This window comes from Sceloporus occidentalis, unplaced genomic scaffold, assembly GCF_023333645.1.
Source record: "Sceloporus occidentalis isolate IW3139 unplaced genomic scaffold, rSceOcc1.0.p SCAF_31, whole genome shotgun sequence".
Taxonomy (NCBI): Eukaryota; Metazoa; Chordata; class Lepidosauria; order Squamata; family Phrynosomatidae; genus Sceloporus; species Sceloporus occidentalis.
This window is the reverse complement of record NW_028317011.1, coordinates 6,957,384-6,975,000: the sequence shown is the minus strand read 5'-3', so window position 1 is coordinate 6,975,000 and position 17,617 is coordinate 6,957,384. Positions and strand designations below refer to the sequence as shown.

The 17,617-nt window shown below is 54.6% G+C and overlaps 1 protein-coding gene and 1 pseudogene across 1 annotated transcript in view; both read right to left on the bottom strand.

Moving 5' to 3' along the window:
• LOC149298786 (store-operated calcium entry regulator STIMATE-like) overlaps positions 1–17,421 on the bottom strand; it is a 55,581-nt gene extending 38,160 nt beyond the window's left edge. The window contains exon 1 of the mRNA XM_089487090.1: positions 17,205–17,421. Within this exon, the coding sequence (XP_089343216.1) occupies positions 17,205–17,421 (217 nt within the window). The remainder of the gene's footprint in view (positions 1–17,204) is intronic.
• Positions 5,701–6,313, bottom strand: LOC149298787 (18S ribosomal RNA; annotated as a pseudogene; the record flags this gene model as incomplete).
• Positions 17,422–17,617: the final 196 nt, after the last annotated feature.

The window sequence follows — 17,617 nt, the reverse complement described above, 5'->3', positions numbered from 1 at the left end:
AGAGTGAAGCTTTCGGCCCCTCTATATAAAGAAATCAGCCAATTGATGAGTTTTCCCGGCAAGCCATACCTGCGCACAGATAGTAATGATCCACCCGATCAAACGCCTTCGACTGATCAAGTGCCAAGAGATACTTATCCCCATCCTCTACCCTACACCGCTCGATGGCTTCCCTGACCTCGCAGACGGCGTCAAAGACAGTTCTGCCCTTCACGGTGCAGTATTGAGAATCAGACAAGACCTCACTTGCGACCCCCTGCAAACGTTTAAAAATGATCTTCGCCAAAACCTTCCTGTCGACATTCAAGAGTGATATGGGTCGCCAGTTCCCCACATCAGCCGTGTCGACAACTCTGGGCTTAGTTAGCATAATCACTGCCGAGGATCTCATCGAAGGAGGGAGTATCCCCCTCTCCAGGCTTTCATTAAAAACTTCGGTGAGACTAGGGGCCAGGAGACCGCAGAAGGCATGATAGAATTCGGCCGTAAGACCGTCAGGGCCTGGAGATTTTTTCCTTGTCTGCTCTAATATTGTCTCCGTGACCTCCTCGACAGTGATTGGGCTAACCAACTCATCCAGCTTTCCATGATCAATCTCAGGAAGGGAAAGACCCATCAAAAAGTCGTCCGCCTGATGTCGGCAGGGTCTCCTCTGTCCGAGGAGCTCCACATAGTAATCGCGGACAACCCTCTGTATCCCCCGAGGAGTTTCCTCCAGGACACCGAGGGTGTTCCGCAGACAGGTAATGATCTTAGCAGACTCCTTCCTTTTGCAACTAAGAAAAGGATCGGGTGAGTGGTAAGCCCCATGATCCCTTTCCTTGAGCAAGGAGGCATACCTGTCATACTGGAACGTCCTCATCATGGATTTGACCCTAGAGATGTCCCCGGGATCACCTCGTTGCGACACCAGACAGTCTAACTTGCACAGGAGCCCGAGATAAGTCCTGTACTTTGAGGACTGGATGTCAGAATTAAGTCGCCAAATCCCTTTACCTCTTAGCGGAGCCTGCGAGACATTTAACAGACAGGTAAGAATAAGGTGATCGGAGAACTCCACCGGTTTAAGCACAAGTGCCGTCACCGGAAGAGACTCCTTAACATAAATCCTATCTATCCTACTCTGGCAGTTACCTCGCTGATATGTGTAACCTGTGAGGTCTGGGTTGTGCTTAATATGCACATCTACCAAGCCTGCCTGCCTGACTATTCTAGTAAGGGCCAAAGCGTCGTATCCCGGTTTGTCTTTGCCACCTTTCCTGTCTTTAGTCCTAGTAACGGTATTAAAATCACCAGCAAAGACAATATGCCGGGACGTGTAGAGGAAAGGCTCTATCTCGTTAAACAGACGCTTCCTCTCCCACTTGGTCTGGGGGGCATAGATATTAATCAGACGTAGAGGCTGCCTGCCTACCGACACATCAAGAACTACGCACCTACCCTTCGTTATCTCAATCACCCTATTGAACGTTATGTCCACACCCTGGAACAGGATGGCAACTCCCCCGTAGCCCTCCGTGGCTAGCGAAAAAAAGGAGTGCCCCCATCTCCAGTCGCGTTTAGCTGCATGCAGGGCCCCCAGGGAGTCCAGGCGGGTTTCCTGGACAAAGATTATATGGTAGTTCTCCCTGTGCCAGTTATCATAGGCTATAAATCGGGCCCTGCACGTCTTAATACTAGCCACGTTATGAGTGGCTAAGGATAGTATGGGGAGAGTCGCCATCAAGGGTGATGAGAATGAGGAGACTTTCCCTTTTTCCGTACGTTCTCACCGTCCGAGTCTGAGGGGTACCTTTTCGCGGAGAGCCCCGCGGGCAAGGCGTCCTCCTCCGGAATCGGCACCTCTACCAACTCGCTATCCTCCACCTCTGCCAGGTGTCCTCGAGCTTCCGCGGCCCTTCCACCCTCCCCCGCCACTGTCGCCACTACCGCCGCCGCCTCTGCCGCCTCCTCGACCTCCATGCGGGTACCCCAGTCCATCAGGGCACTAAACCTGTTCTGGACTGGTATGTCCCCGCACGTCTTGCCGATAGCGGTTTCAGCGACGGCCGCCGCCGCTGATGATTTTGCGGCAGCGACAACGATGGATTTGGGTTTCGGGGCCCCGGAGCTCCCCCGTCCCGAAGGGACTTTCTCCCCCTCTAGTGTGGAGGGTGGATCCCCCCGGGAAGGGGTCTTAGCAGAGGCGGAGGATCTTACCGGACCTCTCCGAGCTGCCTCCTGAGTTGGGGTCTCCTTCCTCGGACCGACAGTCGTCCACCCCGACTCATCCCGCGTGGTTGCGGCTCGGGGTCCTGACGCCGATCGTGTGGTGATGCCTGTGGAAGGAGTACAGACAGAAATGGGGTGAGACATTCGTTGTTTTGGACGGACAGGCAACGGGTCAATGATGTTACTTACGGGGTCGGTGCCGGAGGAGGTACCTGGGGCGTCGGGTAGAGCCTTGTCCCGAGCGCCCCCCACAACTGGCCGCGGGTCTTCCTCTGCGAATTCGCCCTCTCCTTCCCAGATACTGTCCAAGTTGTGCTGGGCTTCAGGACACGCTCTGTAGGAATGACCCAACACCCCGCACAGGTTGCAACGGATAGTAGTGCACTCCTGCTTGGAGTGTCCTACAACACCGCATAGGGTGCACTTGGTGACATCACACCCTATGCTGAAATGCCGGGGCGAGCCACACTTGTGGCACACCCGGGGCTGACCGGGATAGAAGCACGATACCCGGTCAGTCCCGATGAAGAAGGAGTTGGGCATGTGCTGTAGGAGACCCCGTACCTCCTTCAGACGGATGTTGACCGTCCAGCCGCCGTTCCAGATCCCGTCCTCACAGAGAGTCTTGACCGGGGTGGTCAAGACCTCCCCGTATCTGCGGGCCCACACCAGTATGTCCGCGACGGGTATGGACTCATTCCGCACCAGGAAGTTCACCTTGCGGACCTCCTGGCGCGATATGGCCTGGACATTGAACCGGGCCCATAGGCTGTCGCCGGACTTTGGCACCCCCTCCCAAAGGGTCCAGAACCTCTCCAGACCCCTCGGGGACATGAAACTGATGTCATACTCAGGGGTGCCGCTAACGTGGATGATGGCGAAAAAGTCCGCGACCGCAAAGCCCAGGTCCTTCAGGGCCCCTACCACCCGCTTCCTATCGGGCACGGATCCCTCCGCTACGTGCAGCAGGCGGACCACGTTCCTTCTCCGCATGGGTTGCCCCGCTGGGAGTCCCGTAGCCCGCCTGCCTGGTGGTGGCACCTGAACCTTCGGGGGACCCGCCGCCCAGGCGTTAGCGGTTGCGGGTGTCGCACCTGGGGCCACCGTTGGAGTGGGCACTATGGGCAGTGTGGACCCCCCCGTGGCCCCGCTACCATGCCCGCCCGTGGACCCACCGGGGGGTACCGCGGCCACCGCAGCGACCCCCTGTGTCACGGCGGGGGAAGGTGTCACCCCGGTGGGAGTCCCCCTTTCGGCCGGAGCAGGAGCCCTGACCGCAGCGGCCGCCCCCGCAGCCCAGGCCACCGCCGACCTCCCAGGGTTCTGCCCCCCAGGGTTCTTCCCCACCCTGACTATAGGGGCCATCGCGGGTGGTCCCGCGGCCCCCTGGCATACAGAATATGTGGTGTGCGGTGCGACTTTAAGATTACCGGGGGGCGCGGCCTGTGCCGCGACGGGGGCGGAGCCAGCAACCGGCATCACGGCTGCGGGAGCCCCGGGGGTCACCGGCACCGCTGCCGGAGTGACCCCGGCGGGGACCGCAGCCGCACCCGGCACTGCCTCCATTGTAACCGCCGCGGTTTCGGCCGCGGCGCCCGGCAAAACTCCGGACAGATTATCATCTGTCCGGGGTAGTTTGGACAGGGAGCGGGCCACCCGGGTAGCGGCGGCCCCACTCACAACAACAGCCGCCTCTGGCTGCCCTCCAGGCGAGTCCTCCGCCCGGAGTAGTGGGGACAGAGGGCGGGCCGCCCAGGTAGCGGCAGCCCCACTCGCAACGGCAGCTTCTTTTAGCTGCACTCCGGGCGATTCCTCCGCCCGGAGTAGTCTGGACAGGGGGAGGGCAGCCCGGTTAGCGGCGGCCCCGTACACGGAGGACGGCACCTCCGGGGACACCGAAGCCGCAGGAGCAGCCGGGACAACTAGGTCCACCACCACAGGGTGGATGGGACCAATTACAACGGGGGGAGCGGCCACAGAACCGCCGATCCCTCTGGAGGGACAAGGAGGCGGGCACGCCGCCGGGAGCGCCGGCACGGATCCCGCGGCAGCAGCAGCCGCCCCGGCGGCCGCCGAAGCGGTCGCCGGTGCCGCAGCCGGCCGCGGGGGTGACAAAACCCGCGCCCCGACGGGGGCCACGGAAGACGGACGGACACAGACAGGGGAACGTGAACGTACTACAGAGGGAACACACACTGGGGGTGGGGGGACAACAGGGGACATGACAACAACAGGGGACATACCGACAGGTACATCGGGGAAGGTACTCACACAAGGTCCCCGGGGCTCACCGGCCAAACGCAGACCGGCGGGGATAGTGTCCCTGGCCCTCCGACCGGAAGGGCCCGCTCTCGGATCCTCGGCAGCAGCGTCGGGGACCCGGGCCGGGAGGGATGGGAACTCCTCCTCGGACATGATGGGGGGGGTATCCCCGACGCTCTCCTCCCCGGACGATTGGATAGCGGGCCTGCTCCTGGTGGTCTTCTTTTTCCGCCTCCGTGGCGCAGCTTGGATCTTAATGTCCTCCTCCTCGTCCAATTCCTCCATTGAAAAAATCAGCGGCCTTCGTATAGCGGACCTCTCCTGGGTCCCGTCGTACTGTGGTGGTGGCGGTGGCGATGTAGGCGCCACCGGTTCCGGGTCCTCCGGGGTCGGTGGTACCCCCGACTCCTCCACCTCCTGCTCCCGCAGCTTCTCCTGCAGGAACCGCACGCGGTCACGGTTCTGGGCTGTGCGTCTCGCCAACTCCGCTTCTTTCTCCTTCAGGGAGACGATCCGCTCCCGTATGGGGCCGCGATGACGACTCCCCACCCTGTTGCTCTGCTGCCGGAGCTCTTTCAGCTGTCCGGCAACCTCCTCCTTCTCCTCCCCCAGGGAACGCAACTCTTGTTGGAGGTTAGCCAGGGCCTGCCTGAGGGGTTCCCCGTCTGACTCCGCAGGTACTGGGAGCCCCACCTTAGCCTTTTGGGCATAGGAAGGGCCCTGTTCCACCGCCTCCTCATCTTCAGGGTTCGTATTCACACTCGCCTCGGCGGTCTCCAAGGCCCTGGCCCCGGCGTCCCTGAGGGCGAGGGCCCGTAGATGGAGGGCCCCCAGCAACAGGAGGGAAGTCTGGTCGACCCTCAGATGGTGGGGCAGACCGACTCCCTTCTTGAGCATGGCTATTTTGGCGCTCAAGGCCGTGGTGTATGCCTCGAGCGCCTCCATGTTCCGACGCACAGCCCTGCATACGGTTCCTGCAGTCTCCCGGGATGGGAGTAGGATGCCGTCCTCCGTGTAGACCAGTTTCTCCGAGATTATGGCAATGCGGCCCCTCCACTCCTCAATGAGGGTGGAGGCCATGATGGGACCCCGGGGAGGCAGTTACCTTCCCCGGGGTAGCAAACGTCCAGCACCGAAAGTAATAAAAAAGAAACCAAGTTCCACCAGCAACACAAAAACACCTCCTCTCCCCTCGCCTCCCAACTCCACAGTGAGCAGCCGACGCCCAGCCCTGATTGGAGCTGGAATTACCGCGGCTGCTGGCACCAGACTTGCCCTCCAATAGATCCTCGTTAAAGGATTTAAAGTGTACTCATTCCAATTACAGGGCCTCGAAAGAGTCCTGTATTGTTATTTTTCGTCACTACCTCCCTGAGTCGGGAGTGGGTAATTTGCGCGCCTGCTGCCTTCCTTGGATGTGGTAGCCGTTTCTCAGGCTCCCTCTCCGGAATCGAACCCTGATTCCCCGTTACCCGTGGTCACCATGGTAGGCACAGAAAGTACCATCGAAAGTTGATAGGGCAGACATCCGAATGTATCGTCGCCGTCACGGGGACGTGCGATCGGCCCGAGGTTATCTAGAGTCACCAAAGCGGCCGGCGGGGGCGAGCCCGCCGGATTGGTTTTGGTCTGATAAATGCACGCATCCCTGGGGGTCAGCGCTCGTCGGCATGTATTAGCTCTAGAATTACCACAGTTATCCAAGTAACAGATGGAGCGATCAAAGGAACCATAGCTGATTTAATGAGCCATTCGCAGTTTCACTGTACCGGCCGTGTGTACTTACACGTGCATGGCTTAATCTTTGAGACAAGCATATGCTACTGGCAGGATCAACCAGGTAGCTCCCGTCATCACGCGGGGGCCTGGCGGCGGCCGGGCCCGTACGCGGCCCCCGGCGGACCGCTCCCGCCCCGGGGGCCGGGGCGGGAGGCGGCGGGCGCCGGGGGCGCAGCCCTCGGATCGGGTCTGCGTAAGGGGGACGCGGCGAGGGGGCCGCGGGGACAGAGGGAGAGCGCGCGCTCCCCCTCCCTTCGTTCGGGGCCGGGAGAAAGGAAGGTGCGTGCTCCGCGGCGGGGGGAACCCGGGGTGGGACGTGGAGCGCCCGCGGGTAGCCCCAACCGGCCGCGGCTTCGGGCCGCTGGGAGTCCGGGGCCGAGCAAACTCAGTCACCTGCGAGGGGGGTCCGGCGCCCGGGGCGGCTCTCCCCCAGCCCGGGGGAGAGGCCTCGGGGCCAAGGGCCGGGCCGGGCCGCGGTGGGGCCCGGGGGTCCGCGCCGGGAAGTGCGCGGGGAGGCGGGCCGCTCGCCTGCACCAGGGGGCCCGCCGGGGACCGCCTGAGCGAGGGTTGCCTTCCCCGGCCCGGGGCACCAGATCGGTCGTTGTCCTGGTCGTGGCGGTCGACGCCGACCGCTCACCTATATATCCGGCGGAGGGTGCCTGAGGACCCTGGCGAACCGGGAAGGAGTTCCGCGACACCACCGGGAAAACCCGGCCAGGCAGGCCGACTTCGATGGAGCGAGGGTCGGATGCGGCCGGCAAATCCGTTCTCATAGACTTCCAGGGCTTTTCAAGCAACTTGGCCTGCCAGAAATGGGGACTTAGAGCGAAAACGCCAGCCGGCAGCGAGCAACTTGGGCTGCCGGGAACGGGTAGGACCGACAGTGCGGCACACGGGCTGGGCGGCCCGAGGTCCGGGGTGCCCCGGGCGGAACCCTCAGCCGTCTACCCGGCGGCAGGTTCACGGGAGCCGGGGCCGGGCAGGGAGCCGCGGCCGGGACCGGGGCCGGGTAGGACCGCCGGTGCGGCACCCGGGCTGGGCCTCCCGAGGTCCGGGGAGCCCCTGGCGGGACCCTCGGAGGTCTGCCCCAAGGTGGGCTTCCCGGGACCCGGCCCGGGACTTGGGCGGGTAGGACCGCCGGTGCGGCACCCGGGCTGGGCCTCCCGAGGTCCGGGGAGCCCCTGGCGGGACCCTCGGGGGTCTGCCCCAAGGTGGTGTTCCCGGGAGACGGCCCGGGACTTGGGCGGGTTGGACCGCCGGTGCGGCACCCGGGCTGTGCTGCACGAGGTCCGGGGAGCCCCTGGCGGGACCCTTGGAGGTCTGCCCCAAGGTGGTCTTCCCGGGACCCGGCCCGGGACTTGGCCGGGTTGGACCGCCGGTGCGGCGCCCGAGCCGGGCGTCCCGAGGTCCGTGGAGCCCCGGGCGGGACCCTCGGAGGTCTACCGGACGGTGGGGTTCCCGGGGCCGGGACCTGGCCGGCACCCGGGCTGGGCTTCCCGAGGTCGTTGGGAGCCGGCTCTCTGGAACTCGCAGCAGCTTCCCTATATATCCGGCGGAGGGTGCCTGACGTCCCTGGCGAACCGGGACGGGGTTCCACGTCACCACCGGGAAAACCCGGCAAGGCATGCCGACTTCGATGGAGCGAGGGTCGGATGCGGCAGGCAAATCCGACCTCATAGACTTCCAGGGCTTTTCAAGCAACTCGGCCTGCCAGAATGGGGGACTTAGAGCGAAAACGCCGGCCGCCCGCGAGCAACTACCGGGGCGGGTAGGACCGCGGGTGCGGCACCCGGGCTGGGCTGCACGAGGTCCGGGGAGCCCCTGGCGGGACCCTCGGTGGTCTGCCCCATGGTGGTCTTCCCGGGACCCGGCCCGGGACTTGAGCGGGTTGGACCGCCGGTGCTGCACACGGGCTGGGCACCCCGAGGTCCGGGGAGCCCCTGGCGGGACCCTCGGGGGTCTGCCTTAGGTGCTCTTCCCGGGACCCGGCCCGGGACTTGGGCGGGTTGGACCGCCGGTGCTGCACTCGGGCTGGTCCTCAGGAAGTCCGGGGAGCCCCTGGCCTGACCCTCGGGGGTCTGCCCCATGGTGGTCTTCCCGGGACCCGGCCCGGGACTTGGGCGGGTTGGACCGCCGGTGCTGCACCCGGGCTGAGCGTCCCGAGGTCCGGGGAGCCCCTGGCGGGACCCTCGGGGGTCTGCCCCATGGTGCTCTTCCCGGGACCCGGCCCGGGACTTGGGCGGGTTGGACCGCCGGTGCTGCACCCGGGCTGAGCACCCCGAGGTCCGGGGAGCCCCTGGCGGGACCCTCGGGGGTCTGCCCCATGGTGCTCTTCCCGGGACCCGGCCCGGGACTTGGGCGGGTTGGACCGCCGGTGCTGCACCCGGGCTGAGCACACCGAGGTCCGGGGAGCCCCTGGCGGGACCCTCGGGGGTCTGCCCCATGGTGCTCTTCCCGGGACCCGGCCCGGGACTTGGGCGGGTTGGACCGCCGGTGCTGCACCCGGGCTGAGCACCCCGAGGTCCGGGGAGCCCCTGGCGGGACCCTCGGGGGTCTGCCTTAGGTGCTCTTCCCGGGACCGGCCCGGGACTTGGGCGGGTTGGACCGCCGGTGCTGCACCCGGGCTGAGCGTCCCGAGGTCCGGGGAGCCCCTGGCGGGACCCTCGGGGGTCTGCCTTAGGTGCTCTTCCCGGGACCCGGCCCGGGACTTGGGCGGGTTGGACCGCCGGTGCTGCACCCGGGCTGAGCGTCCCGAGGTCCGGGGAGCCCCTGGCGGGACCCTCGGGGGTCTGCCTTAGGTGCTCTTCCCGGGACCCGGCCCGGGACTTGGGCGGGTTGGACCGCCGGTGCTGCACCCGGGCTGAGCGTTCCGAGGTCCGGGGAGCCCCTGGCGGGACCCTCGGGGGTCTGCCTTAGGTGCTCTTCCCGGGACCCGGCCCGGGACTTGGGCGGGTTGGACCGCCGGTGCTGCACCCGGGCTGGGCACCCCGAGGTCCGGGGAGCCCCTGGCGGGACCCTCGGGGGTCTGCCCCATGGTGCTCTTCCCGGGACCCGGCCCGGGACTTGGGCGGGTTGGACCGCCGGTGCGGCACCCGGGCTGGGCACCCCGAGGTCCGGGGAGCCCCTGGCGGGACCCTCGGGGGTCTGCCCCATGGTGCTCTTCCCGGGACCCGGCCCGGGACTTGGGCGGGTTGGACCGCCGGTGCGGCACCCGGGCTGGGCACCCCGAGGTCCGGGGAGCCCCTGGCGGGACCCTCGGGGGTCTGCCCCATGGTGCTCTTCCCGGGACCCGGCCCGGGACTTGGGCGGGTTGGACCGCCGGTGCGGCACCCGGGCCGGGCGTCACGAGGTCCGGGGAGCCCCTGGCGGGACCCTCGGGGGTCTGCCCCATGGTGCTCTTCCCGGGACCCGGCCCGGGACTTGGGCGGGTTGGACTGCCGGTGCTGCACCCGGGCTGAGCGTCCCGAGGTCCGGGGAGCCCCTGGCGGGACCCTCGGGGGTCTGCCTTAGGTGCTCTTCCCGGGACCCGGCCCGGGACTTGGGCGGGTTGGACCGCCGGTGCTGCACCCGGGCTGAGCGTCCCGAGGTCCGGGGAGCCCTTAGGCGGCCGGGAACGGGCACTTTGGGCACATCGACATCTACAGGACACCTAAATGGATAAATCTGGATGGAATTTTCTGTCTTTTTACCTAATTTTGTGAGGATTCAGAGGGAAAATGAAAAAAACACAGATTTTTTTTTCTAATTCTTGCTACTTTTTACTAAATTTCTAATTCTAAATTTTCAGCTAATCATCCAACTATGGTATCAAAAGAAAGCTCTATCTCTCCTTGAAAAAACAATATATAGTTTATATGGGTACACTATTCACAGTAAAAGAGAATCATCGCTGAACCGACATAGCGCAAAAATGGCAAAATTTCTCCGGGATTGAAGGGGTTAATATTGCAATTTATAAACAAACAAAAAGGTTACTTTGTAAACCTTATTTGCACATTGAATCCCGTGAGTCAATGTGACTGATGTAGAAGTACATTTACATGTAAAGTAGAATAGCACAGTCAGTAATACAGCAGGATTTATTCCAACCCATGTATGCTTCCTCTAGGTGAAGAGATCAGATTATCCTTTATGATGCATATTTATTTCAGATCATCAATTTAACCAAAACTAGCCATGCACTTCAGTTTTTTAAACTTTTGCTTTAGTGAATAACCTAATAGAGAGATGGATTTTATCTATTTACTAGGGTGAAATCTTTTTTGGGGGGGATTTTGTATTGCGGGTGCTCCTAGGTCACTAGCAGACATTTGACAAGGAATGAAAGGAAAAATCATGATAGCCAGAATATATTTCTAGTAAAAATGCTCAATAGATAATCTACAAATTACCAGTGTAATAGGATACATTCAAAAATGCAGTCATTCTGCAATACTCTTCAAAATCAAAATGGTACAAATTGGTCACTTGGCAAAAAATTCAAGGCCGTTTCCCCTTGTGGCTTTTTTTGGCATCTAAGTTAATACGGTCATATGGTAGAATTTCACTTTGAGCATTATAATCTTTTTTTAATGTCTGCAGAAAACTTCTTATAACTGCATTAAAAGAAAAAAAAGGCAAACAAACATTCAGCTCATCTAGTCAGCTGCAAAATCTTAAATCTAATTAGGGCTTTGGTCTTGCTTGATATTCAGAAAAGCTTTATGCCCATCCCTCCTGTCACGCGCGCCGCCGCGGCACGTACCTTTGGGGCTCGCGGCGGCTCGCCTATCACTGCCGCCGACGCCGTGCGGACGCGTCAGCGGCGTGGCTCCGCCTCCACCGCGATCCGACGTCGGTAGGGCAGCCCTGCCTCCACACCCTTGGCCGGGATCGCGCCTGCATGCCGAGGACGTGCAGGCGCGTCCCCTCCCCGTACCGCAGGTATGACGCGTCGTAGGTCTGCGTCGGCCGCGACGACGTCACGCGATGGACCCAACGCACGCCACGCGCGCCGCGGCCTGTATGTGAGTACCATCTCCTATTTAAGCCCCATTTGTTTCCACTGTCTTTACCCGTTCAAATTGTTATGCTTTTTGGGTGTGCTGTTCCCTGCCATTTCTCTATTACCTTGTGTACCGACCTTTGCCTGTTATTTGACCACGATTCTGCGCTGCCTGCCTACGACCACAGACCTGTTTAACCGTTTATGCTTCTGATCTGCCTGCCTTGACCTCGGACCTGTTTAACCGTTTATGCTTCTGATCTGCCTGCCTTGACCTCGGACCTGTTTAACCGTTTATGCTTCTGATCTGCCTGCCTTGACCTCGGATACGTTTGACCTCGCTGCTTGCCGTTGCCCTTGATCACGGACTGTTTACTGGACTTCTCTATCAGTGCATATCTGCATAGTTGGATCCTCCTTCGCTACCTGACCCCGTGACACCTCCCCGTTCTAACCTCCGCCACTTCCACTGGAAGGCTGTTCCACTTATCTACCATCTACTCGGTGTAGTACATTTTCTTTACATTACATCTGTGTCTCCGATCCTCTAATTTTAAACTGTGACCTCTTTTCCTAACATTTGACTCTCCTGAAATACATTTGCATCTTGTATTTTTTCTACCACTTCCACTCTTTTCTCTTCTCCAAAAACGCTACACCCTTTAGTCTTTCATGGACATTTGTAGCCTTCAAACATTTCATTTTGTTAGTAGCTCTTCTTCAAACTGAACAGGTCCAGTACCAGTAAGAAGATTTGATCTCTAATAATTCACCATTAACTGCAATCTATTCGTTTTCTGATATTTAAAATGATTTACTTTAACATTCTTTGCATTAATTTTCCCATGACTGATGTCAGACGTACTTCCTTACTACCTATTTGATAAGCTTCAAATTTATCTCATAAAGGCCATTACATTCCTGTTCCCCTCTGCTTTTGTTCATGCATAATGCATACGTTTTTCAGACACATCAAGGGGTTTAAGTCTAAATTCTCATTACAGATTTTATAAGATTTTATTTACAGTTGTTTTTCATTGTATTTAAGATTCACTGGTTACACTTCCTGTTTGGATGCAGTGACATCACACTTAATAGTAACATGACAGGATTAAGAATTCATTTCACAGGTTCTTACTAAAAATGTTACAACCCAAAGCTAGATGTCTTATAAATACAAATTCTGGAACAAAAGTAAAAAAAACAGTATTTTATCACCTAACAAAAGGGTGGCATGATCGATGATTTTAAGTGACAAGACCACAGTTCAAGTGCCCAATATAACCCCATTCTGTGTTAAGCTAAGACTAGCACAATAAACGTATATAAAAAGAATATGCTCCAATCTTAACTTCAGTTTACAAAATCGGATTTCCACGATTTTCAAATTAGCCAGATAAACCAAAACTTATCACATGGGGCACATGACTAGTTGAGTTAATTCTATAAATAGGTCAGGTTTTGGATGGTACCATGTGACATGTTGCCAGTCTGGGATAATACAGACATTCACAGTTGTACTTTGAAGTTAAGAAGTCCTAATTTGCCACGTCTATGCACATTTGAAGCTGTCACCACGCCCGTCAGGGCATTACAATATGGGTCTTTTAAACACACACACACACACACATATATATATATATATATATATATACACATACATGTGTGTATATATACTAAGTAAATTATTTGATTACTTTGTCCCTTTAAGAACGATTATTGATATCATTTTTCTTATCGAATAGTTGGTAGGGATATTTGATAAATTATACTTTTACTTAATTTAATATATGTAAGACACACAAATGGAGAGTCCAATAAACTTATTTTCAGTTATCTTACAAAGACCCCACCATCACCCCACCATTCATTCCATAGAAAGAAAAATGTGAAAGATTGCCGCCAGAATACATTATATTAACTGACAAAAGTGTATTTAATTTTCTATAGCCAACAAAAGGTTCCTTATTCTTTGAAGGTCCTTTATGACCTACCTACACATGGAATAGAACAATTATTTGCATTTACTCAGATAATATTCAATGTATTACAAGTGATGGAGGCATTATGCTTATTTTACTTTAGGGTATTCAATCTATAATAATCATCCACATTTAATATAGGTAAAAACTCATTTATGATACGCACTGTATTGCTTACTGAACACTATACAAAAGAATGGTCCATCAACCCTTTTTTAGTCTTACTGGTTTTATTCTTCAATAGGAAATCCTGCATCCGTTACACGTTTACTGGGATCTCCTGCCAAAATATCAAAATAAATAAGGCCAGAAAAAATATCTTTTAGTCTAGTAAACAATCCCACTGGTATACCTTGTATCAAAGTCGACAGCTTAGAAAAACTCTCACTAATTAGCTAAAAGTAAAAAAATATATATTATTTCTTCCAGCCCATATCCATTTTATATGTAAATATCATTACATTAATTTACTGCACAGAACAGATAGGATTTGGGAATAGGAAGATTCACATTTAAAGTTGTTTTATTTAAATAACTGCTGCTAATTAAGAACACATGGCAAGTGTGACTAACGCAAAAGTTCATTCCTGCCAAAAATACAAATCAAAAACTGTACATTTTGCAAACACAATACACCCCCTCCATAAGTCTACACAATCTTGATAAAATCAGTAAAAAATAAAAAGGAACAGGATACCTCACCAATCAGCCTTAACATTATGACCACCGACAGGTGAAGTGAATAACACTGATAATCTTGTTATCATGGCACCTGTGGTTGGGTAGGATATACCGTATTTGCTCGATTATAAGACGACCCTGATTATAAGACGACCCCCCAAAATCTGAATATTAACTTAGGAAAAAAGAAAAAGCCTGAATATAAGACGACCCTAAAGGAAAAAAGTTTTACCAGTAAATGTTAATTCATGTAAACTATTTTTTTTAATAAAAGCTATGATTGAGAAAAATATTTTTTTTGTTTTTATTTCTTGTATTTTCCAGCCTGTCCCCCAGTTACGCACATCTGCCCCCAGGCTTGCCACACCAATATGGCACTGTGGCCCATGATATGCCTTTTAACCCTCTATATGCCACTGTGCCCCATGGTATGCCTTTTGACCCCCTATATGCCACTCTGCCTCCAGAAATGCCTTATACCCCTATATCCCATTCTGGCATTTAGGGGGTTAAAATGCATATTATGGGGCAGAGTGGCATATAGGGAGGTATAAGGCATTTCAGGAGGCAGAGTGGCATTAAGGGAGTTAAAAGGCATTGTATAGAGCACTCTGCCTCCAGAAATGCCTTATACCCCTATATGCCACTCTGGCATTTAGGGGGTTAAAAGGCATATTATGGGGCAGAGTGGCATATAGGGAGGTATAAGGCATTTCAGGAGGCAGAGTGCTCTATTAAATGCCCCCTTAACGCCACTCCAGAAATGCCCTATGCCCCCATTTAACTAACACACACACACACACTCTCTCCCCCCCCTCCCCTCCCCTCTCCTCTCTCCTCTCTCCCCTCTCAGCCCTCTCTTACCGGTGCTTCCAGCCGGGGCAGCGGGTTGACGTCGCCTTCTGCTGCAGCCGGAAGGAGGTGGAGTTGGCAGCGGGGGTTTGTATGCGTCCGTCGCGTATACTTTCCCCGGCTGTCAGAGATCAGAGATCTCTGACAGTCGGGGAAGGTCTACGCGACGGACGCAGACAACCCCCGCTGCTAGCCACACCTCCTTCCGGCTGCAGCGGACGTTGTCTACGCGGATCGCGTAGACGTCAACCCGCTGCCCCGGCAATACAGCAGGAAGCACCGGTAAGTGTGTATGATGGGGGGGGGGGGGGGTGAGACAGGAGGATCCAGGTCCCCTGCAGCGGTGCGGGGGATCTGGATCTTAGTCTCCTAATCAGACTCTATTTGAGGTCTGATTAGAAGACGACCCCGATTAGAAGACGAGGGGTATTTTTCAGAGCATTTGCTCTGAAAAAAACCTCGTCTTATAATCGAGCAAATACGGTATTAGGCAGCATGTAAACATTTCGTCCTCATAGTTGATGTGTTAGAAGCAGGAAAAACAGGCAAGCATAAGGATCCAAGCGACTTTGACAAGGGCCGAACTGTAAAGCATCTTCAAAACTGCAGCTCTTGCGGGGTGTTCCCAGTCACTACCTATTAGGGTAGTAGTCTTATATTCAGGCTTCTTCTTTTTTTCCTAAATTAATATTAAAATCTCGGGGGGGGGGGGGTCGTCTAATAACTGAGCAAATATGGTATTTAGCAGCAGTAAAACAAAAAAATATTTAGTATTTTTTAATATATCATTAATAAAAATACCCCTGGTAATGAAAGGGTTAAAAAAACATTTCCATAATCTGTGTGTGATTTGAGGTAACACTTACCACACAAACACAAAGCATTTGGGGATCACAGAAAGGAAAGCAAAGAATCAGATGTGGCTCATACAAAGATACGGCGCATGTTGGTGTAGTATTCATTCTAGATCAGATATTGTGTTCTAGACACACTGCACAATACACCTAATGGTAACAGCCATTCTTTATAAAATGTAAAATGGAGCAGTGGCCCCATATCCCCATGCTCAGGACACCTCTGCACTGTCTTTTTTGGGGGGGGGGGGTTATTCAGATCAAGGAGCACCAAATTTCTCCAGTGTGCTTTTAAAGGAAAGTTCATTTCCGGTAGCTTTGCTTCTCACATTTTATTGTAGGTTATTGAGTTACTGAAAACCAGAATTTAACAAATATGTTTTGCAGCGTTGTTGAACGCCAGAGGGCTGAGTTTTGAAATATGTTGAGAACCCCAAAGTGGGTTTAATGCTCCCAAGAAATGGACAATGAGTAACAACAATAAAACATTGTTACAAGGTCTGTTTTCCAATGCAAAAAATGATTGAGGGGACCGGTGTTAAGAATCTACATGGCCATGTCTCAGAACATCATTTATATTATAGGGAGAAAAAATTAAGTTCCCAATCTCAAACCAAAATAAACCAGTGATATGATAACACACCTTGTACATACAATAGCGTTAAATCATTTTAGAAATCAGTGGCAGATATCATTAACTCCAACGTCAAAGGGCCCACCAGTGTACCAAGAAGTCTGGAGCTCCTGTACACCACATTCCATCAAACTTAATATAGCATGTCTGCAGAATACACACTCACATGACCAAAAAGTGCTTCTTTTAATTTTTGTTTTAATGTCAGTGGGGCCAGGTTCTTGAAAACAGCAAATCCTACTGCATCTGCAAGATTACTTTAATCCGGGCAATCCCTAATTTCAAATAGTTTTTCAAAATCAAGCATTATGAATAATGACCCTTGCCTGGCCATTGAAATAACAATCTCCAACATTTCTTCAGCTCATTAAGTTTACAAGAACTTAAACACAAGTTATCTGGCTAAGTACACAAGCAAGGTCCCTAATATAACCAGTTTTATCTCACGTGAACACTTCCACACTGCTTTCAAATACTAACACTTTATGTGCCACGACAAAGTGATTTTAGCCTAGTTTGAGTTCCATGCACATCTGTTGTTAAGTTATCTCTAAAGATTGTGCTTCGTTGAAAACAATGGAGGAATATAGAAACCCTTGGATGTTAAAGAATGTTGCAGGATATTCTTCATACAGCTGGGGTAAGAAGCCATATGGTGTCCTTAATTGCCCCAAGGAGACATATTCTCATATCCTAGCCTGTACTCATGCATGAACTTGCCTAGATCTGGACAATGAGTTATTCTGGGAGATCTTACACACGGATGTGTTGCAGTCCTCACACTATTAGTGGTTAATGTTACTATTACAGATAAGAGCAGGGTTAAGTCATACTTTAGGGCAGCTAAACCTACACAAGCAGCGATCTGCAGCTTTACACGCTGCCACGAAAGCGGTGAATAGATCAACAAAAGTAAAGTATTAGGAGCTTTCTCCCACAAACTGAAAACTTTAGTAGGTACTCACACATTAGAGTGCTGAACGCCACCACAGCTAATACAGCTTGGATGAGGACCCCAAAACGATCCATGAGAGCCCCATTATCACAACCCTGGGGTGCAGCTTTCACCAGATCACTCATATTGGTCACAAACCGGAGAGATCTCCAGCTCTCCATGCTTGCAGGATCCACAGAATCATCTAACTTCAAAAGATCCCAGAAGTGTGAGAGGGGCAGGGCCATCTTCAAGACTCGGCTTTCATGCAAACAAAGGCAGATGGAGTGGGGACGTCTTCCCCTCTTTCACCTCCTCCTCCTGGTCTGATCAAGACCTCCATGTCCTGCTCTTTCCTAAAGTCTTCTTCTAATCCTCCCCCAGACAAGACATGTCAAATCTGGAAAGACCACTGTCTCCCAAACAATTATGTTTTATCTAGAA